The 25002-nt window shown below is 44.8% G+C and overlaps 1 protein-coding gene across 3 annotated transcripts in view; it reads right to left on the minus strand.

Annotated features, from left to right (window-relative positions):
- Positions 1-591: 591 nt before the first annotated feature.
- SUSD6 (sushi domain containing 6) overlaps positions 592-25002 on the minus strand; it is an 81017-nt gene continuing 56606 nt past the window's right edge. For all 3 annotated transcript variants that reach the window (XM_062619189.1, XM_062619190.1, XM_062619191.1), the window contains 4 exons: positions 9296-9493; positions 6126-6264; positions 4573-4994; positions 592-2793 (listed from right to left, as the gene is read on the minus strand). In XM_062619189.1, the coding sequence (XP_062475173.1) occupies positions 2768-2793; positions 4573-4994; positions 6126-6264; positions 9296-9493 (785 nt within the window). In that variant the 3' untranslated portion in view covers positions 592-2767. The remainder of the gene's footprint in view (positions 2794-4572; positions 4995-6125; positions 6265-9295; positions 9494-25002) is intronic.

A 25002-nucleotide genomic window follows, 5' to 3' on the forward strand; every position in this document is an offset into this window, starting at 1 on the left:
AGAGAGAGGCAGGGCCACGCAATACGTGCTTTCTACTGGCGGAACAGGCTCCTGTCCAGGGTGGAGTCAGGCCTTGGGATCAGCTTCCCGATTCATTGCAGGATTCTCCCACCAACCTGATGGCAACACTAAGTTAGAGCACTGTCCCTTGCAGGAAAACAGGATGTACCCAAGTTCTACACCTTGACGGCTGAGTGGCAGCTTGAGCAGACAGGACCTTAAGTGCATAGAGAGCAACTCCTGCTCCAACTTGGTTAGGTAGCAGGAAAGAAGTCAAAGTCTCATACTCTTCCCTCCATACTCCCTTCCTTACCACTGCGCTCACTTGATCCCTCTGTCCTGACAAACCAGCAAACGAGACAATTTGCCCAAGGTAGAAGGTACAAATTAAATACAAGCTTTCCATGCTTATCTTCTAAAGTTCCAATAGCAGACGCGTAAGCAACATTTGCTCCCGACAATGCCTGAAGCTGAGACACTGCAGCCCATTGTAAAGGGACATGGGATTTTCCCCACCCAAACTGAACAAAAAAATACCCATAGGGAATTTACCAAATCCCTGTGTTAATGCAAGGTAAAATGAGCAAGGAAGAAGTTTAAAATACTGTATTTTTAAATTAATAACATCCCTCTAAAACAAGGATAGGGAAAATAGGATTTTTCCATTCACAGGCACATGCTGTCCCAGGTGTCCTGGGATTTAACAGTTAATCAGGAACAGGAGCAGTGTGTACAATGGGTGGATACTGTGGCTAATCCCCATTTCCAGGAACTGGAGCTAAGCCACAGTAATTTTATATATAAAGGTGATGCATCACTTTTACCAAGCACTGTGTCGGTATGTTCCTGGGGCAACAAGGGTGAGGATGGTGAAGATCATACAAGCCAAAAGCAAAGCAGCAAAGACAGTAACCCTATTTACCAGTACGCTACCACATGATGTGTAAGGCCATGACATTTTGCTCCTTCAACTCAAAAATTTAGCAGCTTCTCGCAGGGCAAACACTTCCCTGGTTACTTCAAGATAGTTAGGACAAGGTACGTGCATCTAAGAAGCCAACTCTTCTTGCTGAAACCAATCCCACGGAACACCATCCAGACCTCCCTGGTGAAGAACCTTACAACCACAATGCCTTTGTGACTGGATCACCTACCTCAGATGAACGTGGCTTCCTGCAAAATGAGAGTGCTGTTAACAGCAACCAGGATGTTCTGACCTGCTGTAGATAATGGCGGGGGCAGAGGTATATGTACTTTTGGATTTTCTTTTCCCTGTTACCAGAACTTAAAATAATCTTCAAAACCTAGGTTCAGGAATAAGCTATGGTGTCCTCTAGCACTGCTGTCAATGTAACCAGCTTTCCCTCGCAGCAACAGGCAACTGTGGTGGGTTGAGAAGACTTTTTAAATGCTATTTACTCCCAGCCACAAGGAAGGAGCCCTTCTTTGTGGGCCTGCTAAAGCCCATTAGGATACAACAGCAGACTCTTGCTGTATGAAGCTAGGAAGACAACCTCTGAGATGGCAGCTAACCAGGATTCAAGTACCAACGTACCTAGTGTGCCTGGAAAGGTAACCTGGGATTGCCCCACTGGCACTAGGCATTTACTACCTGTGGCATTTTTTTCTCTTGACATTTTCAGATACCTGAACCACTTCCAGATTAGATCTCAAAGTAGAGATATGACCTAAGGAACTTAAGCTTTAGCGCAGAACCACCTTAACTGAAAAAGCTTTGAGACACACAGCTTATTCAGAAGAGCAGGGCCACAAATTTGGTACCAGTTCTGATGTCTCAAGTAAATGGGGCTAACTCATAGTTAACACAGGGCTGGTTAACTGAAAGTCCCTTCCTTCAAGCTTTCTGGGCTCTGCTAACCACTGCCCACTCTCCAAGGCTCTTCTACAACCTAACACCAGGAGCTGTTCTGGCACCAGAACAAAGCTGAAAGGGTTGTTTTGGTGGTGGTGCAGTCCCAGCTTCTAGAAACATGGCATGATCAAGTGGGCTGCACAGGTAGAGAAGGAAGAAGGAGACACAAGTGATCTTCAGGAATGGACTCCTGTGGAGACGGTTCTGAAACGGGGGCAGAGGGCATTCCTACACGTTGGACTTCTCAGCCTTCAGTGCTCTATCAATTCCCAATGAACTGTTATTGCACAGCTAAGTTGTCACACAGGCCATCTCATTTGAGGCGCTCCTGGACATCACAAGCTGCCCCTTAACTGGGATCCCTCCCAAGCCCAGCTTCAGTCCCAGTGAGGCGTTCTGTCCTGCCCTATCACAAAGAGGATGCTGGAAGAAGAGCCTATGTAACATATATATGTATATATAAATCGTCTGCACCCAGTGAGCAAGCGGCTTTAGCTACTGCTCTCTGGGCAGCGGAGGGGCTAGAGAGGCTAATAAGCTGCAACAAGCCAGTGTGAGGAGGAGAAAGGCACAAGAAAAGAGCAGCTCTTCAGAGACTGCTGTCAAACATCTGGCTGGGGAAGAGGAGAGGAGAGCTCAAATCCACTCTGTTCCTTGAGCCCCTGATGCTGATGGAATGGGGAAGCCAGCACTGCACCAACTCCACTGGTGCATCCAGGAGGCAACCTGGCGACATCCTTTGGATCTTCAGCTGAGGGGCGTCTCTGCGTGGAGGTATCCAGGGCACAGCTCACAAGGACGGGGAAGGCTGCACAGAGTGCTTCTGTCCTGAAGGCAGGGGGAAGGGAAGAGGAAGAAATCCAAGAGGAGAAGGCTAGACAAACACAGCAGGCCTCATGCTTCCTTCAATAAGGGAATATCTGAATGGTGGGGAGAGAAAAAAGAAAAAGTAGTCAAACTTCTGCTGTTCAATGTCAACAGAAAAACTACTGTTGCAAGCAAGACAAGCTCGTGGTAACGCAGTCTTCCTATCATCATACCACAGCAGAAGGGACCTCTGGAGGACTGCCTCAACCTGCCCCTGCCAGCTCCGGCCTTGAAATATCTCAAAGGACAGCAAACTCCATCATGTCTCTGGGTGCCCATCTGAGTCCTGCACTACTCTCCTAGCACAAAATGTTTTCCTAAAGCCCAACTGAATCTGTCAAACTACAGCTTGTGGCCACTGTCCCATGTTACATCAACTGGTGGAGAAGAGTTTGGCTCCAGAGTCTTTTCACCCCCCTGAAAAGTAACTGTTGGCTTGGCCCTTAGCTGCTTCTTCACCAGAGCAAAGGAGCCCACCTCCTTCAGTCACTCCTCACAAGCCCCTATCTATCTTGGCAGGCCTCCAACAGAGCCTGCCTAGTTTCTCCACATCTCTCTTGAACTGGGGGTCCCACAGCAATATGCAGTATTCCCAGTAGAGCCTCACCAGTGTTGTTTAGAGGAAGGTAATAATTTCCCTTGGGAATGACAGTTTCTTTCTTTCCCATAACCTCAAAAATCTTTTCAGTTCCTAAAAATGTCCAAGGCATGTTTCTTACTGTGACAGCGATGGCTGGAAATACAAAAATCACACTTGCCTTTATCTACCTTGAAAAAAATACAACCTAATCCAGTAGATGCATCTTCTTCATCCTTGAGCCATAAGCACAAGCCTTACAGTCTCCTGCTGCAAGGGGCAATCTGCTGCTCTACAACAAGCCTTAGATGCAATACATGTTTTCAGGCAGTGATAAAAATGACAGTGCAGAGGCAACATCCTCTAATTTCTACACTATGGACTTGTTTTGTTAAGCTTCATTCCTGGATTTCTGCTGTTTAAGCACTTGAGGTTTAATGCCTGGCTCAGGACATGTTGCTATTCAACCTTTAGCAGAAATCCCCTTTAACTGTTTTTACTGCAAGGGTTCTGCATGGCATTACTATGGCTGTAGGGCTTGACACTATGGAAAGGAGAAGCTCTGCCCTGAGCTACCTACAAGCTAGTTAGACTTCTTGCCAAGACAAGCAATCTCTGTAGAAGCAACCTTAAGCTGCAGCTTCACGTCAGCTCTGGCACTGTAAAGCCACTCCTTCAGGGCAGAACAGAAGTGGAGAATGCGAGATGCACTGGCTGTTTAACAGACTTGCCCCTCTGCCCTTACAGCACATTCAAGCACATCCCTTTTGGATCTTCTCACATGCCATGGCTGCAGTGCTGTATGCACCATGGCAGTAAGCCGTTTACTTAAACAGTCTAAAAATGAAGAAGCCCAAACATCACAAAGGGTGTGTATTCCAAGCATAACCTCCCACTCCCACCAACTTGTTTTGCACAAACACAGCTATTTTACTGCATTTGCACTGTGATGTTGGCATTTCTCCACAAATTCTTTGCTAAGGCAACGGGAGTGAATAAAAGAACCCCAACAGTCTTTCCATGCTGCCCTGGGCTTCCAGTCTGAGTACCACATACTTCAAAAGAAGGTATCAAAACACTGCTTGCACATATAAGTTGTGAAACATGCCATGGAGACTGGGACATCTCTTTTCAAAAGCTCCTCCTTTGCCTGACATACATAAGGGCATTCCTTGCCATTTTCATTCTGGGTAGTCAACTGCAGGACCTACTCTTACAAGGGTCTCATTCGGTGCTCGCTGCCCAAGTTACATACCATCTGTGTATTCCTCAGAGGAAGTGAGTGATAAAAGACTCTGTATGTCACTGCTTTCTGAATCTTGGACTTCTTTGCGTACAGGTCTACTGCTAGCCATGCCAGCTACCCAGGAAGAGGTAGCAGCCTGATGCACAAGAACAGTTTCAGAGCGCTGAGAGCCACTGGCTTCACACAGTCCAGAATGTCCAGGGGCTTCATCTTCTCTTTCAAAGCTATTGCGAGCCCCTTGGTCCTGCTGTTGCGTTTCTCTGGTTCCATTCTGACCAGCTCCCTCCGAGAGCACAATCTGCACTCGGGAGTCCGAGGGTGGAATGCAGTTCCCTGTGCTGCCATACACAGCTTCTTCATAGGATGGCAAGGCCACTTGGACACCATCCACCATGATGGAGACCTGATCTCCAGACACACCTTGGTCTCGCCTTAAAAAAAGAAACAAAAGGGGGGAGGAGGAAGAGGAGAAATCAAGTGGAGTATTTATATTTTAATATGTTACCATGAACTCCAGGAACCTCCCACAGCAGAACTCTAATGCTCACCACTGACTTATTTACGGGAGGACAAAAACATGAATGGTGGTTTAACAAAGTCAAGCAAGCATAGCCTTGCAGCCCTACTATGAATTGCCATAAAGATGAACAGGGGCTGTAATTCAGAGTGCCTGATGGATTTAGCAGCGAGAGCTGAAACAGGTTACAGCGCTTCCCACCTCACCTGCGTCCAGCTAAATTTGACACAGATCATGATTCAGAGCCCTCTGCTGTCAGCAGATAAAAAACAAGCTCTGACCACTGCTGATTTCAGCTTGTTACACTGATATACTCTGCAACACCCAGCACTGCCTTTTCTGCCACCTCTGCTGCTGGTGACACAACCTCTGGTGGGGCAGCTCTTAAACTGGCACAGTGTGAACAACCTCAGCTCACAAATAACCTAGGCCAGAGTCCTAAGACTGAATATTTCTTTTCCAGTGGTTTGAACTTCCTCAGAAAAGCACAGGCTCCACGTCTCAACCTCCCCACTGCTGGACAGCCATATCTGCTCTTCTTTAAGGCGCACTAGTAGCTGGTTCAGAAGAGAGAGTCCACAGTGGCTTTGCTGACCTCAGCCAGTAGCAGTGTTATGGCTGGGACCCTCCTCCCATCCACAAACCCAGGGCAGGAGGTTTCTTTTCCCACAGTGGGGAACAATGGCAGATTTGCATGCTAATCAGCAGTACTGCCTGCACTCATGTCCATAGGATCTCACGAAGAGACTGGGGGAGATGCACATATATACCCAGACACATACTGTGGTAGCTATCCAAGCCTACAAGGCACAGGAGATTACCTATAGCCAGGTATGGCATCATCAGATGCATGTCTGAATGGGGCCTGCAGCTGGGTATCACAGATCACCATTTCAGACTACTGCTGGGCCATGGGACAGAGGTGCCACTGAGAGTAGGTAAGTTGCTCCAAAATGGATGTCGAAACCAAGTAAGTACCTTAATGCGTTTCTGTGGCAAAGAAACAGGATGCCTCTGAGTACCTCCAAACCCCAGCTACACTTACCTGCTATGATGGAATGACTTCAGCTTTGGCTGCAGCAAAACAAACAGCACAACCAAGAGCAGAATCAGGGCGACAGAGCTTGCTGTGGAGGCTACTATGGACAGCGTGGGTACTCCAATTGTTGGGGGAGAGTCCTTTTCTACAAAACCAAGAGGAACAGAAGGTAAAATGATCCACTCCTTTAAATCACTGTGACAAAAAAGACAAAACATCCACATTGCCTGGTCTCAGGAATTACACTTGGGCACATATATGAGGAACCCAAGTTCCCACACGGTCAGGGCATACCAGCTCTCTCATACAGGACAGTTCAGAGCCCAAGCTGACATCTCTACAACAGCTATACAGGGAATCTAAAATAGAACATGCACATAGAAGCGTCCTTTGGAAAAAAACACAAGACAAACAGAAAAGCAGTGCAAGCAGGCCATGGGCACTGATAGATGGTGGTAAGGGTCATGTAACATACAGATCTGGCTGAGCAAAAGCTAAAAAATGCCCTATGTCACCAGCAAGGCCAATAATTGTCTATCACAATAAGCAGGGTATTTTAGGCCAAACAATAGAAAAAGTTCCAAATAATGGGTTTTCTTGGCTGAAGGAACAGCGTCCCAAAGGAAGGGGTGGAAGTCACCTGGGTGGGTACATATAGGACACAGCAAGTATTCAGTTCCTCTCTCACACAAACATTCCAGGAACAGAGAGAGAAGACAGCTGTTGCTTCAGGATGCAGAGTTTTCAGTGTTAGACACATGTGCCCTGTTCACATCACTCCTAACTTTCCTTAGCTGAGCCCTGTGACTGTATGGGAACCAATCTGGCTTTTAAAGGGCCATTGCAAGACAGGAATACATTGGGTGTGGAGAGAGAAAGGCCTGCAGCTGGTATTGCTGAACACTGCATATTATGCCTAGAATGCAACACTAGTTCTTTCACCTCCCTAGAGCAAATAGCTGCCTGTATATGAGTTGCCTCTGTTGCTAATTTACATCTTTGGTAGAGATCTGAAAAACCTCACCTCTCCATTGGCAAATACTATTGTGTATTTCACTTTAGAGATATTCCCATATATGCAATTCCTTTTTGCTATATTCAACACATTCTTCGGGAGCATAGGTCTCAAACTGCAGGACAGGGGATGCAGGACACATATGCAGGTAGGGATGAGGGAAAGAGCAGCATGCAAGCAGAACAAAAAAGCTGGAAGACCATTGGTTTTAAGCCTCCAGCCTGAAATCTTTGCCCAAAACAGGCATGCAAGCTGGAGGTCAAACCTACGGTTATTTTGAACTTGTTTTCCTGAAATTTTTCAGAAGTAGCTTGACCTCTTAGCAGGTTAAAAATCCAAACCAAACCAATCACAACAAAAACACAAACAAAATCACACAAAACAAAACAAGCAAACAAAGCCAACACAAAACCAAAAAAAACCACAATATCTGGTACATTTTTCTCTATGGCAAATAAGTTTGAGTAAGGATCTCCATTTTCAGCATTACTAAGGGCTCTCTGAATATGCTGACAGGAAAGAGGGTGGGAAAAAAAGAGTGCTCCATTTTCAGCACCAGTACATGATGCTGTAAAACTGCTCGCTATCCAGGGTACACTCCAGCACATTCACCATCTCATGTTCCAACAGGATGCTAACTCGTACAATAAACTGTCAAAAGGCCATGGGGCTGACAGGCTCAGAGCTACACAAAACATCTGGTAACTGCTAGGAATTTCATTTACTCTACAAAGAGCAGGTGGGACCTTACCCATTACCAACCATGTCTTTCTCATTACTGTCTCCTAATCTCATCCTCCTTCTAGCCCTGTGAAAGACACCAGCTAGTTAAACATCGGCTGACCAGCTGTTCAGAGCCTGTGCTGTGAAAGCAATGGCTTTTTCCCTGGGTCAGACTTCTGAGGCTCTGTATGTTTGATAAGGCCACTGACTCTTCAGAATGCTAAAGAAATCTGAGAGATTTCTGCTCATCACAACACAGACCCTTCAGCTTTGATGTAGGCCAAGTGCCACCAGGCAGAAATGCCACCCAGAGAACACTACCTGCAATAACAGAGCTTTGCTCTCCAGCCTGGGTATAGCAAGAGGGAAGGAACCACCGTGGAAAGCAAGCTTATGCCGATTTGAAAAACCTCTTCAGGATCTGGTCGCTGCCAGGTAAACTCCCAATTCCCTTCCTTATACATCATAGGAAGGAGCTATAGGAGTGGCTGTGACAGAGACACCGAGAAGACAGTGTCTTTGGGACAGGACAGGATGTTCCACAGATCGTAGGTACGCCGTGAGCTCCATAAAGAGCTTTAAGACGGTACTTTCCTGTTTCCTTCTGATTAAGCTAACACATTTTGCTTTATGGATTACTGGACTTCATCCTGGAGTGTACACTTTGCTGGTTCAGGATGACTGAGCAGTAAGACTCCACCAACAAGCCAGACTTGAAGAGGGAAGGCAGATCTCTCTTTATGCAGTACGCGTACTTTTAAAACCAGAAAAGCTGTAGACAAACTAAGAGCTGTATGATGAACATTTTCCTGCAAACATTTTTACTTTCCTGCTTTGATGGAGGAACTCCTGTTCAGCTGGGAGACACACACAAAACAAAGCTGTCCACTTCCATTTGGAGAGAAGTAGAAACCATGTCAGCAGTGTTCTTTCCTGACAGTACAGTGAAAAGCAGCACCATCGAGCTCTTTACCAAAGGAGGGCAACAGTTACTTAACCTGTCTGGATGGAAAACTGGCTCTACATAATCACACATGCACTTGCACACGTGGACATACAGGTACGCCACGGAGGGAAATGCGCTGTCATCAGAAGCAAAACCAGACAGCAGGGACAATGCTTCAGTCTGGACCCCTACCACTTCTGGGATGTCAAAATAAGAGGCTCCACCTAAGTAACAAGTTGCCTCCTTTACACTCCTTTCCATGGGTTATCTCCTTGTGTTAGGGACTCTGCACCTGCACCTCATGGGCTCTTACAGAAGAGACGTTTTTAATGAAGAGCTGTGATTATGAGCCCCATGTATACAATTGCTGGAGTAATGAGAGGCAGCTGTATGGACTTCCTCAGCATCACACTGTCACAGTGTTTAAGGGTAATCTGAAAAGCCAATGCAAGGGCAGTTCTAACTGTTTCACTGGAGTCAGGGAGCACTCACCTGGACTGAGCCTGCAGCTGACTTCCATGGCTGGGTTCCACTCTCCATTCTTGCAGGTCAAGTATTTATAATCTCCTTTCAGCATGTAGCCTTTGACGCAAAGATACTCAATGACACTGCCTGATGTCAGAGGGTTGTTGCAGGGGCTAGGGTGGCACTTATAGCCTCCATTCTCAGGCTGTGGTGGCTGGGGACAATCTAGAGAAAAGAGAAAGCATCATGGAGGATATCTCAGAGAAAGACATCTGATGTACAATAGATAAGGCACATAGGCAGACTTCCACCTATGAACACCCACTAAATCAAGAAGCTACCAAAACCAAGAGGAAAGACTGTTACACGATGGCACAGAACACTGCTGAGTTTCACCTCTGATGTCTTCTGTGATTGCTAAATACTGCTTGTTACCCCAGTAGTACAATCTAGTTGGCAGTCATCAAACTGGCGATATTGTTGAACAGAGACACAACAGAGATTCCACATGAAAGAGGTGCAGAAAATCTTTGGCAGTATCTTTTCCCCACAGGGAAACACAATCAGGCTTTCCTATTAGCCTGACAAGGTAAAAAGTGTGAGATTTCTTACTGAAACAACTGAAGAAAGCAAACATTCCACTATACTACGGGTACAACATCAAGGTACAGACATTGCCATAAGGCACCCTGGAAGCCACACTGATTTCAGCTATTTTACATAGCTATACCACCAACAGTATGGGAAACAAAGCTCTGCTGCAGTAGGAATAAATATTCTAGTCTATTTTAACAAGGACCTAGTTATACGACAAAGGCATTTCTAAAAGCCCCTCTGTTTACCTATGTGAAGTTTGGAATGCTGAAGGCACTTTACAATTCTCCTTGCATCTCCCCTATGCTGACTAATGGTATAGACACAGCACATGCCAGAAATTTTCCTGTAGAATTTTTGATAGCCATTCAAATAAAAACAACAAACCACAACTGACGAAACTGCACTAAACCCAAGATAGTCATATTGCGTAGAAGTTCCCCTCCTCTGGCAGGTCACAGTGACCTGGCAGAACAGCCCCAACACTGTATCTGCTGGGGCTGAATGAGGGAGAAATCCGTATTTTTTTCCCTTTAAATCCACATCAGCTTCTCAAACTTCACAAAAGAAAATACTGCAAAGATTTCTCATGAACGATCTTGCAGCACAGAAAACCAGCTAACCTACCCACACCCTATTCCATCAGAGCGTGGTGATCCAGGCCTGCCCGTAAACCCTAGAGCACGCATTCCCACCTTCTGCCTCTAAGTGTCCCACTTACTGTGGGACAAACAGCAAGAAACAGCTGGGCGAAGTTCAAGTAACTGGATTTTGGGAAAGGTCTAAGCTTCATTCCACTGTGGAAAATTTTGCTACACTGCTGCAGTGGAGGTGACCCTTGAACCTAATCACATGTGCGAATGCATCATAGGTACTGCCTTGTAAATGCCAGTAAATCCCAAGATGAAATGCTGAGCAAAGCCAAAAACCCTCTGGTATGAGGACTGCCAGCTTTATAACAGCAATTCAATTTACTTCTTGAGAGAAGAGGTTAACAGGGGTCTAAGCGCCAGCTCTTCAAGATGACTTTGTTCTTGAGGAGATTTATTCTTCAATAAGCTTCAGAGAAGCCACTGTTCCATGCCTCCCGAGTATTAACTGTTGCCTCTTCTGTTTCTTTATTTTTCCTTTCTGCAATAATTTCCCATTTTGTAACCAGTATTTTAACCCTTTGCCTTGTGAAGCTAAAACTTGCTTTCACTTTAAGCCTGTCCAACACTTAGGGTCGGCTGGGATCAGCTGAAGAGACAGATTCAAGGCACATTTCACTTTCAGGCACATAGACATATACCCTGCTTCATCTGCAGCCCAGGAGAAGGGTTTCTTGCTAAATAGCAAGAGCACCAGAAATCTTCTCAGCAACTTAACGTGTACCTGTCTAGGCAATGGTGGACAGCCTTGGGGGAAAGCTATTTCTGCCACAGCAGCGGACAAAACTTCAGGTGCAGAGAGGACAACCTTCTTACACCTTTTTATGCCAAACGAGATGCCTGGAATTGCTTGTGAGCCACACACAGCATCTTTCTAACTGACTGCAGCAAACAGAGTTTGTTCCTGCGTTCCCCCTTCTCCTGACCATGACCACTGTGCCAGGAGCTCTTTTGGACCAGGCAGCAGCTCACAGTTTGGTTCCTCTTCTGTTGCAAAGTGCCATCTACACTGATGAGTTATAAATACCACATCAGTCACTTACAGAACCCTGGCTTGGCCTCCTCACTCAAGGGCTTGCAGCTACCCAACTGCAGACTGGCTTTTTCCTCAGCTGCACTTGGCACACAAAAGGAGAGAAGCAGCTGGTAAGTGTGTTCAGTCAGTTGTCCCTGATTCATCCTCTTCACAGGGAAGAGATTGCAGAATTAGTCACCTCCCCCTTTCCCCTCCCCTCTCCCCCCCCCCCCCCCTTAGCTCATTTGTCTTCACAGCATCCAAGAGACTCACAAGTATTTTAAAACATCACCTTCACTGTGATGGAAGAACACCGTTCATGTGATGAGGGAAAGATCTGGATCAGGCAGCCAGAACACCAATGCCCTCCACTCTCAACCTGACTGAATACCTCTGGGCAACCCCAGCTTCCTTGGAAGACTATGTGAACTGTCCTTTGCAAGGCACTCTGAGGGGAACAGAGCATCTCAGAGCCTGCAGCTTTGGAGAGGGCTATTAGACACTGCTGATGGCTTTAAAGACTGTTGGAGATGGCCCAGGCAAGGGCAATTAGGTAGGTAAAAGATGAACTGGTGGTGCCTGAAAACCTGAGGAAGTCAAATACCTCTGCTTGCTGCTGGACCAAGCTCCCCTTCCCTGGTATCTCTGACAGAGCTCAGCACCTCTGCAAACCAAGTCCCATCTCACTGTAACACAGGCACCCAGGAAGCTCAGAACAGACAATGCAGCATTTCACAGCAGTGACCGGTTCCTAAGTTTTCAGCACCTTCAGCTTTCACATACTCCATAATGAGTTTCTTCAATTGCCTCCATACACGTCATCTAAAATGGGGCTAACAGAAGAAAAGGTAGTCTGATTCTGCACTACCATTTATCTCATAAAACACCAGCAAAGCTTATGCCCCAAGTCTGCAGCTTGGGGCATTAAGTTTTGCTGATGTTTCATGAGATTGTAACAATCAACCCCCTTCCCAATAGCCTCAGCCCAGACTCACAATGGCACTGGGTTATATCTGAAATACAAAGAAACATGCAGGAATTTCATCAACTCCCTCCCTGAAACACATGCTCTTGGAAGCATCCCAGCGCTTATGAGACATCTTGAAACAAACATTCATGCCAGGTAGGGAAGAGAAAGAGAGCCAAGTTATGGAAGTTATCAACTTCCTAGGGGGTTGCCAACATCCTACACTTGCATTTTGAACCATCACGCTTTGAGGACGCACCAAAACAGTGGTTTTGAATACTGCAGCACTGTGCACAACAGGAGAAAAACTCTACTCCCAAAGGCCCCATTTCTAACGTACTGATGTTCATGACTGCTCCTGCGAGAGCTGGTTCTCTGCCAGCATACACTGCTGGAAAACAGGAAGGAGATAACAATTGATGAGAAGTCCAAACATTTTGAACTCTGTTCAGAGGTAAGGAAACTGTCATTTCCAGATTGACAGGCAGAAATAAAGCTATGCACTGGGGTTTCTGCAAGTGTCATTCCAAAATACTAGGTATTTAATACATAGACTGTTTTTATACACAAATGAGAAACTTTTAAGTCAGTATATACCTACAGGTAGTTTCCTATCATAGCATTCTGTGTCTATGTCACATAAGAAAATACTGTCCACTTGCTTTCTCTTCTACCAGATTCACAGACAGCTGTGAGGGGTTGGAACATGGCTTCTTTTAGAAATGAAAAGAGATGTCAGTTGGCCAAACTGATTAACCTAATCACCAAAGGATGAAATGGACCTTCCACGTGCTTGCTGAGCTGAAGCTGAGCTGTGGTCCTGAACACTGACCTGAGGAAGAGCTACAAAACATTTCTGTCATAATGTAAAAATGACACAAACCCAAGCCATGGTTACAGATAATACCACAGATGGAAGCATGTGGTATATTGTCTGCTGACATAAAAGCGAGGGGTTTATATACTCAGAACACAAAACACAGGAGCACAGCTGAACCTTGATCTCCGAGAGCGAAATTCCCATACAAGCAGATGACTTCCAAAGCCCAAGCAGGTTGTACCTGTTGTGGCAAGAACCAAGTACAACACACTTCACTTACACATACAATGTAAGATTAAAACAGTCTGACTGGATAATGGCTACAGAACTACAAAAACTCCCTAGTAGTGACCTATGCATGAGCGCAACACCCTACAAGAGGTGACCGACATGCACCTCTCCACAGTCTTGTTTTGCTTGGTAGTGTGTTTCTTTTTTTCAACTAGTAAGACTCCCAGATCCTAGCAGGAGCCTCACACCCCTTTTTCCTGCACCAAGCACCTGACCTGTGTTTCACTCACCTCTTTTGCTGGTTAGTCTGACCACACAGAAATGAAAACCAAATCCTCCTTAACTGAATGCATTCTTATAATGAAAAGAAAAAACCCAAAAGGCAACAAAAAAACACCCAGAACAAGACAACAAGAACAGACAAGATCATTGTTGCTAGAGTGAGTAATTTGTAACTGGGGAGCACAAACCATTGCATTGCTCACCTCTAGTGGGCAGACAGATGGGTACAATATTGCTTAACAAAGGGATGTTTTGCACTTATCGTCCAGAACCATTTATTCTACTTCTCCACAGCAAGGTGCAAAGGTCACTATAGCTAGAATGAGAACAGTTCTGACAAATCAGAGTTGCTGTTTATATGAGTCAGGCCCAAATCCCAGCAACTACAAGAGGAAGCTGGACTGAGCCTCAGGTAAATTCCTCACTGACTATACGAGTGCTCTAGCATGTTTGACCATCCTCAGAGCAGCGCCAGAGGAATCCTACATGTCAGTGCTGAAACATTCTGAAGGCAGTCCTGGTAAACAATGTCTGTTCTACTGGATCCCCCAAACATGTGCCCTGTTTGGATATGTTAACATCTCCTGACTTTTTAGACAACTGCAACTTTTGTGGGATGTGAAGACTGGAAATGGAAGATCCTCAGCTCTTTCCTCATCTACAAGACATAGTGCATGTAACTGATGTTATCCAGGCTCACAGAGGAAAAACATCCTACAAACAAAACCCACCCTCCTGATCTAACAAGGCAAACATTCCCCTGGCCAGTCTAGTTAAACCTGTCATGATTGTCTCATGCCAGCCTGAGACATGCTTACCATGTCCGGCCTGGTAAGCAAACATCTTTGTGAACACAAAGCAACTGGTTAAATTGTCCTAGGACTAGAGGCCATACTATTTCCTTCATGGAAAATAGTAAGCAACTGAATGAATTTTGCTAGCAAGAGCTCTGGCCACCTTTGCTAAGAGAAAAAGAGACATGGTTTTTTCTCTTTGCAGTTTCAGCTCTTGCCAGCAGGGCACTACCCAACCTCTCCACTAACCTGGTCATTTAATAAACCAATAAGGAAGCAATTTACCCCTCCCTTGGCCCAGTTCTTGGATCCCTTCTATTTACTGTATATACTCCCAACCTCTGTCACCAGTAGGCAGGGAAGCATGAATGTGACCCAATCAGATAATGGTGCCACTACCATCCTTAGCCACAGCATCAGGGTAACCAGCCAAAGTTGCCAAGCTGACTTAGCAGCTTCTTGAGCAACAACAAAGACAACACACTAGGCTCCCAGTGCTGCAGATAGATGGCAGTGCCGCAGCTTACACCTAGCAGAATACAATGTCCAAATTTCTGTCCAAGTAATTTATTGGGGGGGGGAGGAGAGGGGCAGTTTTAAACATAGCTTTTCCTCCTAGAGAAACAGTCATCTCAAACCCCATCACATTTGTTAGGGAAGGACAGATCCCTACCTAGCATATGATGAACTTCAAACCCCACTATATACCTACTGCAAGAAAAAAAACAGAAAAGCAGCACTGAAACTAAAAGCATGCATACAACTGGCATACACACCATTTCCAAGAGCAAGAACTTGTTTTATAGACCCCTCCCAACTAACAGACAGGAAATACACTGTCCAAGTTAGCCTCTTTTCTGCAGTGACATCCTGACTGCAGAACAAAAACAATACCTTTGGGTTTTGCAAACCTTTGTTTGCAAAAACAAGCTCCTTTTTGGGTCAGGATTTTTTTCCTCTTAAACCAGGGTCTTGAGTCACACATAACACTTCCTTCTGCCTGAGGCAGAACTGGCATTTGGCTCCAGGCATCTGCTGCAAAGCAGGAGATGACTTGGGGGGAGAAGACTAGGTAGCTTCCCTTCCAGTGCGAAATCTAGACAGGCAACATCCTTGTTTCTCCTCTCTTCCCTGTGCCCACAAGCTAGCCTATATCCAGCAAAAGCCCCTTTTGGAAGCCCCTCCTCCCTCAGCAGCAGTTTGGTTTTAGTAAGAAGCAAGTCTGTTACCATTTCATGCCCTTTTTAGACTAGCTACATCAGCTAAACACCATCTTCTTCCAAAGCAAAAATCACTTCCCAGACAGCTGGTCTGCACACAAAAAGAACTAGATAGGCTCTGATCAACAGAACTGCCTCTTCCTCACCCACACCTTCCTTCCTCCCTGTTGACAAAGCAATGACAAGGGGGATGCACTGTAGTGACAGAAGCACAAGTGGTAAATGCAAAAGCAGTCACCTCCATCTGCATGCCCCAACTAGTAAGAATGCCAGCTTCATTTCTGAGTGCTAAATACCTTCAGGTTTCCAACCAGTGATGTTTGCCTGGGTGAGCTCAACAGCTTTCAGCACAGCAGCTTCCCACTATGCACCCTCTGCTTCTGTATTGTTCTCCCCAGCCGAGCATTTGGATTAATTCCAGTGTCAGGCTAGGAAATGGCTCATCAAGTATTCCACAGATAAATGTCACTGCGTGTAGCAGCAGGTCTGTGCTGAGCCACGTGCTTTAGACTGGGGTTTCTCTTGGCAGGCTGGCTCTGAAAAGCACAGTAATGGCCTGCTCTGGGAATTCTATTTGAGATTCTACCCTTTCCCAGTACCCTTAGGGACATCCGGGGGGACATTTTTTAGCTCACATAACTAAATTCCAATGTCTCCCACAGACATTATAAAGCCTTCTCTCTAGAGGGAAGGTAGATCTTTCCCAGTGGAGGTGAAGCATGCTCTGCTTCCTTTCCAGATAGGTCGAGGTGTTAGTGGGTTTTTGCCTATTGCCCACAAGTGTGCTAACCCATGTGTTTTAACTATGCAAATAAGAGTAGCTGCAGATACAACATCTGAAAAGGGACCCAGACTGAAACTACCCTCTGCCAGCTGGAAGGAGTTGAGAATTCAGTATGTTTCTAGCCGGAGATAGCATTCACACCATAGAAGACAGATTACCAGATGCCCAGGTTTTCCACTGGTCTATAATTTCTGGGGTGGAGATGGGGACTGGAACCAGGGAAGAGATTTTGAACCTTCTCCTTTACAGCACTCTGGCTTTCTCTAGCCCATGAGCAGATGGGTGATTTCCCACAGGGACAAACCCAAGACGGCAGCTGCTGCCGGGGCCCAGGCACAACAGCTGAGGCTAAAGGACCTCTTTGTATTTTACTCAGAGGAGGCAGAAGTCAACAAAAGGCCTCCATTGTGAGCACACACATTTCTCGTGGACCCTGCCCCTAAAATATTTTAAGCCTTCCTGGAAAACACACTGCAAAACATAACCCTCTTTTGGGTTCTGTGTATTAACCAGGGGCCAAAGTCCCCCGAAAAATAAGCTCTCTGTCTTTTCTGGCTCCAGATGCTGCTTACTCTGAAGTCACTGACAGAAGAACAAATTGAGCAGGACTGGAGCCTTTATGACGAAATTACGGTTTCCCTAGCAAGGACATACCCTGAAGAGGAGGCTTATTTTTCTTTATGCCATAATGTGGGTAAATGAGAAGAAACCAAAGCAGAGAGATTTGTATATATATAATCATATAGCAGTGCATTTATATAATTAGACACAAGCACACTGTGTACAGTAACAGGCACCCCTCACACAGCCATCCCCTACACACCAAAGCTGCCTCATTTTATTTTTTTTTTCCTTAAGGGCAGGAGGAAGAAAAAGCAAGAAAGAAAAGACTCTAATTGCAGCCTTCCACCAATGCAGTCGCCATCTGGTAACTCAAGAGACACATGGAGCCGAATTATCTTAATTAACATGTTACAACAGTATTTAAAAAAACTCTATGCTTATTAACACTCAGCTGTGATTAGCCAACCATGGAGGAAGCCTGCTAGTGCAACATTAATTATGGGTCTTGTCTATCTTTCTATTAGAAATAAGCTTTTTTTCCCCCCTAGTGGCTTATCTCCTAAAAAGAAAACCATTAGCATCAAAGCCTGCTCTAAAATGCAAATTTTATTTACATTCTACAACAGTCAAAATGTTTAGGCTATATGAAGCTGCCAGGGGTGCTTCTAGAGTGCTACAGATTATCTCAATATCAAATGTACTTCCCTCAATTTGCCCCTTGGAAAGCTTTGCTTCAGTTGGACAACTCCCTTTCCCACTGAAATTGCAGGAAAAAAACCCACAACATTTCGTGCCTTCAAGTTCCTTTTTGACTCCAAAACAGGAGCACAGACTACTGCATGCTAGGGAGGGACAACCAAGACACGGGGCTAACAAAAACCCACATTGGCGACAGGAAGATTTCCGTAATGGAAAGCAGCAACCAAAACACGACTGCACTCCAGCAGCAGATTTGCCTCCCTAGAAGAGTGCTACTCACTATGACAACTGTATTATTTTCCCTGCTATAGGCCTACCTGTAATGCGCTCCCCTCAGATACATTCCCAAATGATTCAGCCTGACAAACTCCAAGGCTGAAAACTCCAAGACTGCCAAATTCCTCAGACTTGGCTCTGCATTATGTTTGCACAGGGCTGACTGCAGCAGAGCTCTCATCCGCACCGGGCATTCTGGACATCAGGATAACACCAGATCATAAGACAACAACCTGGTGCTTTTAAACAAAGCCAGGATGGCTAAATTAATTCCGGAAACATTTACGAGGAGGTGGAAACAAACCACGAACAACTGCAGAACTGTTTTTAAGATCTCCTGATAAAGCAATCTTATTGTTGCACACACACACACACACACACACAAACACAAATCAATAATTGCTGTTGGTGATGTGTGTGGAAGCTCATGCAGCTTGCTCAGGTCCAGTAAGGACAAAAACCAGCTGACCAGTTTAATACAGAAACCTGCTCTCCCGTGGGCATAGCACAGCTTTCCAAGTGGCACATGTTTCATTTGCTTTTGTTTCCAAAGGCTGCTTCTGGCCTCTCCGTGCCTTCTTCCAACCACCCCATAATTACTTCCATGTGTTTGGAAAAGGAAATTAAGCAAGTGTGTAACAACACTTTGTATAATTGGCAGAGTCCTGGATTCTGGTTTTGAAACCCAGAACCCACAGTCATAAGTCGCACCCAGACAGTTCTGTGGGTTCCCCCCCCCCCCCCGGAAAAATATTAAGAGGGTTCCCCTAAGGAAGTTGCATATGGGTTTTAGTTTGAAATTCTGATTAAGAAATTTAAAGAGTCCAAATCTTCCTTTATATTGCAACAAGGAGATTAGTTAAAAATGTAACAAGAACTTGTCAAAATAATTTGATATTCTTACCAAAAAAAAAAAAAAAAAGAGGCATCTGCACAGAAACTTACAGCACCTACTGTGTAGAGGCAGGTTAGTAAAAAAGTTATTAACGTGGCATTTGAATTCAGATTTAACATCCACTGTCCTCAATTACTGCTGCTAATTTTAAACTTCACTCTTCACACAGCTTTGACTGCTCATCTTGTCCCTACTCACCTCTTTCCAGAAACCTACAAAACTAAAAACTGGTCTCAATTCAGAGGTAACCTGCGCATTCACCCTGCTGTTTCCACCCTAGGTGGGTTTTCAATTTGGAGATGGTAATGCCCAAACCGGTCATTTAGGGTAAAAGCCTGACACACACTCTGGGTTCTGGTCTCAGGAAAAGCATTTGACTCTTCAACAAAAACAGTAAGACACAATAGGAAAAAGCATAACTATCAGATGCTCATGCTGATTTTGGACACGAGGTTTTGATAGGGCAGGGATGACTGATTTGTGCTGACTGGTCTGTTAAGTCCTGACTGAAATAAAAGTGTCCCTCTGCTGACACTAGGTGAGGTCACAAGGGAAATACACCTTCAGAATATGGCAGAGCAAAACTCATCTCTACCAGCAAGTGACAAGAAGCCTACAGTTTAGCAGTGCCTCAGATTTACAGATGACTACAAAACATTTCTACTCCCTAAACTTCATCTTAGTAGAGTAATCAAGGTCCTTTTCTGGTAAGGCCTTAAAAGTTTTTCTTATGGCAGTTTCCCAAAATACATCTCCGTTGCAGGCTCCAGCACAGCCACTCAAGCTCTGGTAACACTAGCAGCAGTAGGAGTCCATTGCTCTCCTTCTACTGTGAGGTGGAACTCCGGCAGACACCACAAACCCGCACAAACAACTGGCTCCTCCTTACCTAAGAGGCCAGCTTGTGCCTACCCTCTAACCCCAGTTCTGCCATGGTTTATTCCGAGACTTAATGCAAATTATTGCAGAGTCATGTATCTACTCAAGAGGCAGGGAGTAGGGATGGGACATGGGAATCTCCAGAGTAAGAATTTTAGAGTTTAGAAAGGAGCCCTGTCTTCTTACTGTGCATGGTGACTGAAGTGACTAGACAAGTCACTTTAAAGCTCTGCCCTGGTTGGCCTCCTTCATTCACTAATGAGCCTCTCGCAGCTGATTAATTTTTCATCCTTCCAGCAGCAGCAGCTGTTGCCTTTGACTCAGCCTATCCAAACAGTACTAATTTGGAAGTTTGGCCAAGGCTGATCTAGTAATGGTATGCACACAGGAGATGGCTTTGTGCTAAACATTGTTCCACTTTCATCTACGTGGAAACTGAGAGGGGAAGCTCATAGCCCTAGGTTACTGAAGTTTCCCTCTGCGGTACGTCTACAGACAGTTTTGCTAAGGAAAGGTGGGTAAGGACAGCAATCCTGAAACCTTAATCTGCTACATCAACATGCACTGGAAAACACTTTTACATCATGTAATGACATTTTTCTTCTGACCTTTGGCTCTGTTTAGGACCACTGAATATATCTAATATCTGGGCAGATTTGTTTATCCTTTAAGAATGACTCATCTCTGTCATGGGACCTGTCAGAACAAGCACTCAAATAATTTACCACTGGCTGGGCAGAACTGCAAAGAATTATTAGTCCTGTCTCGCTGGAAAGCCTCTCAAGCACACTTCATATTTTCACTCCAGATGTAGTTAGGTTAGCCATAAATATTAAATCGTCTTTCCTACTGGCTTTACAGTATCTCAGCATCACAAACAACTTCTCTGCAAAGTCCGGCAGGAAAACAAAAATAACCCCACTTGAACACTCCTCAAGCCATCCTATTCAAAGCGGGAGGCTCCTTACACTACAGAGTGACAGAAGTACTCCACATGGCAAACCTAGCTCTCCCAGAGATCACAAAGTCTTAGAGACTCCTAGTTATGCTGCAAGTGCAGCTATTCTCAACTACATTTTCTTGAACTGATTAGTTGATACAGACTCAATCCAGACTCCAATAATTTAAAAGCTCCAAGATACACAGAATGAAGCTGAAGAACTAAGCTTCAAAACGAAGTAAGAAGTTTCTTGTACTGAGAAGAACTAGCTAGCTATGATACACTTTTCTAACACGCCTAACACTTCAACAGCGTTAGGCAATTTAAAAGCTGGTGAGGCAATAGTAGGAAAGGTGGCGTCTAAGGTGGACCCTGCAAAACCTTAACTCAGTATGTGGTCTTCTTACTTACTGGCAGTGCCACTGGGAGTGTTTTTTAGAAAGAAGGGAGGTAAGCCAGTGAAACTATCAGTAAGCTTGCCTCGTGACTAGCAAGACGCACAAAGTCCTGGTGGGATGTTGCTGCAACCTTGATTTACCAGTCACAGAAGACAACATCAGTTCTGGCAGAACAGGCTGAGTCCCACACATTCCACCCACTCAGACTCTGCAACAGATCAAACGGCACACGGGAAGGAAATGGCAACTTAGTATAATCTTTACAAATACAGTGTATAAAAGAATTCAGATTTTCAGCCACCTTCGAGGAGATTGTCTTGCTACACAGATGTAATAGCTTCAAAGTATTTGTTTTATACTTCCACTTTCCCAGTACCTACCAACAGCTCTAAGCAACTCAATGGCTATGAAGTAGCAATTGTCAAAAGCATACCTAGCAACAAACATGAAAATTTCCTTTCTTTCTAGCTGCTCATCCCAAACACCCACAAGGAAAACAAAGCTGAACTGTAACAGGCGAGGATTGGGAAAAACTGTTCAAAAACGAGCTCCCTCCACAGCTGGCAAGAAACTGTTCAGAAAAGATGTGTAGAAGGAGTTCTTGCCCTTTGAAATACTACTTGCCCTTTGATGATTTCACTATAGTCACTGGAATGAAAGCACATGCGAGTCAAAATATCCAGCTGAAAAAGCACATATTACAAAAAAGTTAGAGGTAGCAACTGCCAAGACAAGACCCATTTGTAGCCCTAGATGCATGACAAAAACTTAAGAGGAGATGAAATACCATTCCTTCCATTCGACATAAAAAGAGATTATAAAATATATAACCCATAATCCCACAGTGCAACTACTTCAAACCAAAACTCTTCAGGAAAGAAACCGTATCTCCTCTAGGACTGTGAATCTTCAGTCCTTCTTATCTGCACTTTGCTGCTTTTTAGCAACAAGAAATACAAGACTGTACACATTCTTTGCTTCTTATTTATATTCCCTGGTAACCTAGACACATTCTTTGCTCTGTAATGATTAATACGCCAAGTTAAGGCTTAAGAAAAACCAAAGAAAGCAAATGTTCTCATAACACTTTATTATGGAGTTGCTTTTGCTCCTTTCCTGGTGTTTTTGGAGCACAGCTGGCCTGACATGCTCAAGAGCCTTGCAGACACGCAACTCCAGCTCCCGCGTACTGTCACAGAGCCAATCCAAAAAGTATCCTATCACCAACTCGGAGGTTATGGATCCTTACAATAGAGGCTGAAATTGTGAAGTGGGAGACACTGCAGCTTAGTGGCTGGAATTAAGGCCTAGGCACAAGGACCCAAGGCCTAAAGACGTGCTTCACTGCTAAACAGCTAACCTGAGGTTTTGCCTCCCTGCCTCAGCTTCCATCTTTAGGGAGCTTTCCTGCTTGCCTTTGGGCTCTCCAAACCTGAAACTATATATTCACAATGATTAAATATGATGATTTAACAGTTCTTGTCACCAGTGTAATTAATTTCAGTGACAAAGATTTACAGATTAATTTCTCTGCTTTAATATTTGTGGCTCCTTTTTCTAGACAAAGCAAGCCAACTCAGATGCAAGATTTCACAGCTCTGTAGATCCTCTGTGCAGCTATCTCTGGCCTGGAATTTACTTCAACCTTTATTGCCATAAACAGGACAACGACACAGCTAGGGACACACATGCAATATTACCAGCTTGCAGGGCTACTGTCTGATTTTAACTCAACAAGCCTCCTTTTGTGCTAGCTGTTTTTTTTTTATATTATTTATAACATTTCCTTGAGTTTCATTTCTTGTTTTGAGGCACTTACTTGCTCAGCTACCTCAAGTGGTAGCTTCCTTCAGCTACATCTTACCTACACAGTATCATCAGTCATGCCAGAGCAGTTCTTACTAAACCAGCAAGGGTATTTCTCAGGGCAACATACACTTAATAGGGTAACAACAGTGTGAAAATGCTTCACTGAGTTTTGGTTGCATAAAGTACCCAGAATCACACCTTGATGACAGCATTTTACCTGGATCACTCTTGACTTCGACAGGCCAAGCCTGAATAATAATAATATAGTTTCCTGTCAACCAGAACTTGGGGTCCAGGATACCACCTTATTGAGAATAAGAGACTGTTGCAGGCCAGGTTCTTCCTTTCAACTCTGCTGATTTACAGATGCTGTTACAAAACCTTGTTTTGATTCTTATGGTATTCAAGGAAACAACATGAAACCATTTTCATTGCTTCTTGTTCTGTGCATTTCCCAGCCAGCATTTACAGCATTAGGTTGGAGATATTTCAAGTCACTCTTCAGCTTCTTACACTTCTGCCTCCTTCTTCCTAAAGTCCTGCTGGTCCTCCTCACAGCTACCTTCCATCAAACATGCATGAGAAAACTGCTCAGCTCCAGTATTCCTTCACATCAGACAACAATCTTCTACTACCTAGCTCCATAAAAGAGATGGTGTGGTTAGCTGGGGTTTTGTTGTTGTTTTTGTCTTTTGGTGGGTTTATTTGTTCGGGTTTACCTGCAAGGACAGTTTTCACACATTTCAGTGATACTTAAGTAAAACCAGCAGTGGATAACAACAGTAGCCACTACATCAGCACTTGCTCCTTCTTGTCTCAATTGTTGTCCATCAAGACAACCTTTTAAATTTTATCTCAACTGCTGCGGAACCTTGTCTTCACTGGGAGACAGAAGACCACATAAGAATGAAATGCTAACTTTACATTATAAAACACGGTTATAATAGCTCAGTTCTATGAAATACTGACAAACAGGATGAGGTGGGAGGGTCAGATTATTCCAAAAGACAAGTAACTGTTTAAAGGATTGACGGATTTATGTATAGTTCACAATTCCCTAGAACATTAAAATCCTTTCCACTACTCTGGTCAACACAGAATACATATGTGTAGACACTGATTTCACAACCACCTTCTTCTGACTCAGACTTTGGAAGGGAAACATTAAGCAAGAGTAACCAAGACAGTAGGAGAAGTTATAGCACATCAGCTAAAAAAACACAATGTAATCTTTCCCAAACCATGCAAGAACAAAGCAGTTTCAAGAAGTTCCTTACATGGAGAACGAGCATTTCAGAAGCTCCTGAGGGAAGAATGCAGCAAAGGAAGCTGTAGCAGCATGCCTGAATGCCACATGAAGTGCTCCACTGAGCACAAATGGAGGAAAATTCATGAGCATTCCCATCTTCTGCAGAGCTGAAGCCAGACTTCAGAGGAATGCTGAGAAGACCCTGGGGAGCCCTCACGCTAGCACAGCTGGACCCAGACCTGCCTCCCACATCATCACATGGATTCATGTCGTAGGAAGCAAGTATCCAAATCCCAGGCTCTTCCCCAGTATCAGTGCTCCTATCTAATACTGCCCTAACCTAGCAGAAAAAACAACCACCCCCACCCCCACCCCCCCAAAGAAAAAAACAAAAAAAACCATCAAAACAAACAAACAAGCAAACCCCTTGAAAAAGCATCTGGGTTTTTTTCCCCAGTAAGAGTGCTTACATTATCAAAAGCCTAAACTAAAGGAGGGCAGAGGTTATGCTGCTCTTTTCCTCTGTGTTCTCTCAGCAGAGGCCTCCGTGTTACTACTGCTGCTGGGGCAAAGTTTCTGCAGCTGGATCTCCCTTCCTGTACAGATCCAACTGCTGCCTTACACACACCTTTGCAGGCCCCACTAAGCTTCTGCCAAAGTAGCCTGGC

This window comes from Pezoporus occidentalis, unplaced genomic scaffold (genome assembly GCF_034315485.1).
Source record: "Pezoporus occidentalis ecotype Australia unplaced genomic scaffold, CSIRO_AGI_Poc_V1 ctg21, whole genome shotgun sequence".
Taxonomy (NCBI): Eukaryota; Metazoa; Chordata; class Aves; order Psittaciformes; family Psittacidae; genus Pezoporus; species Pezoporus occidentalis.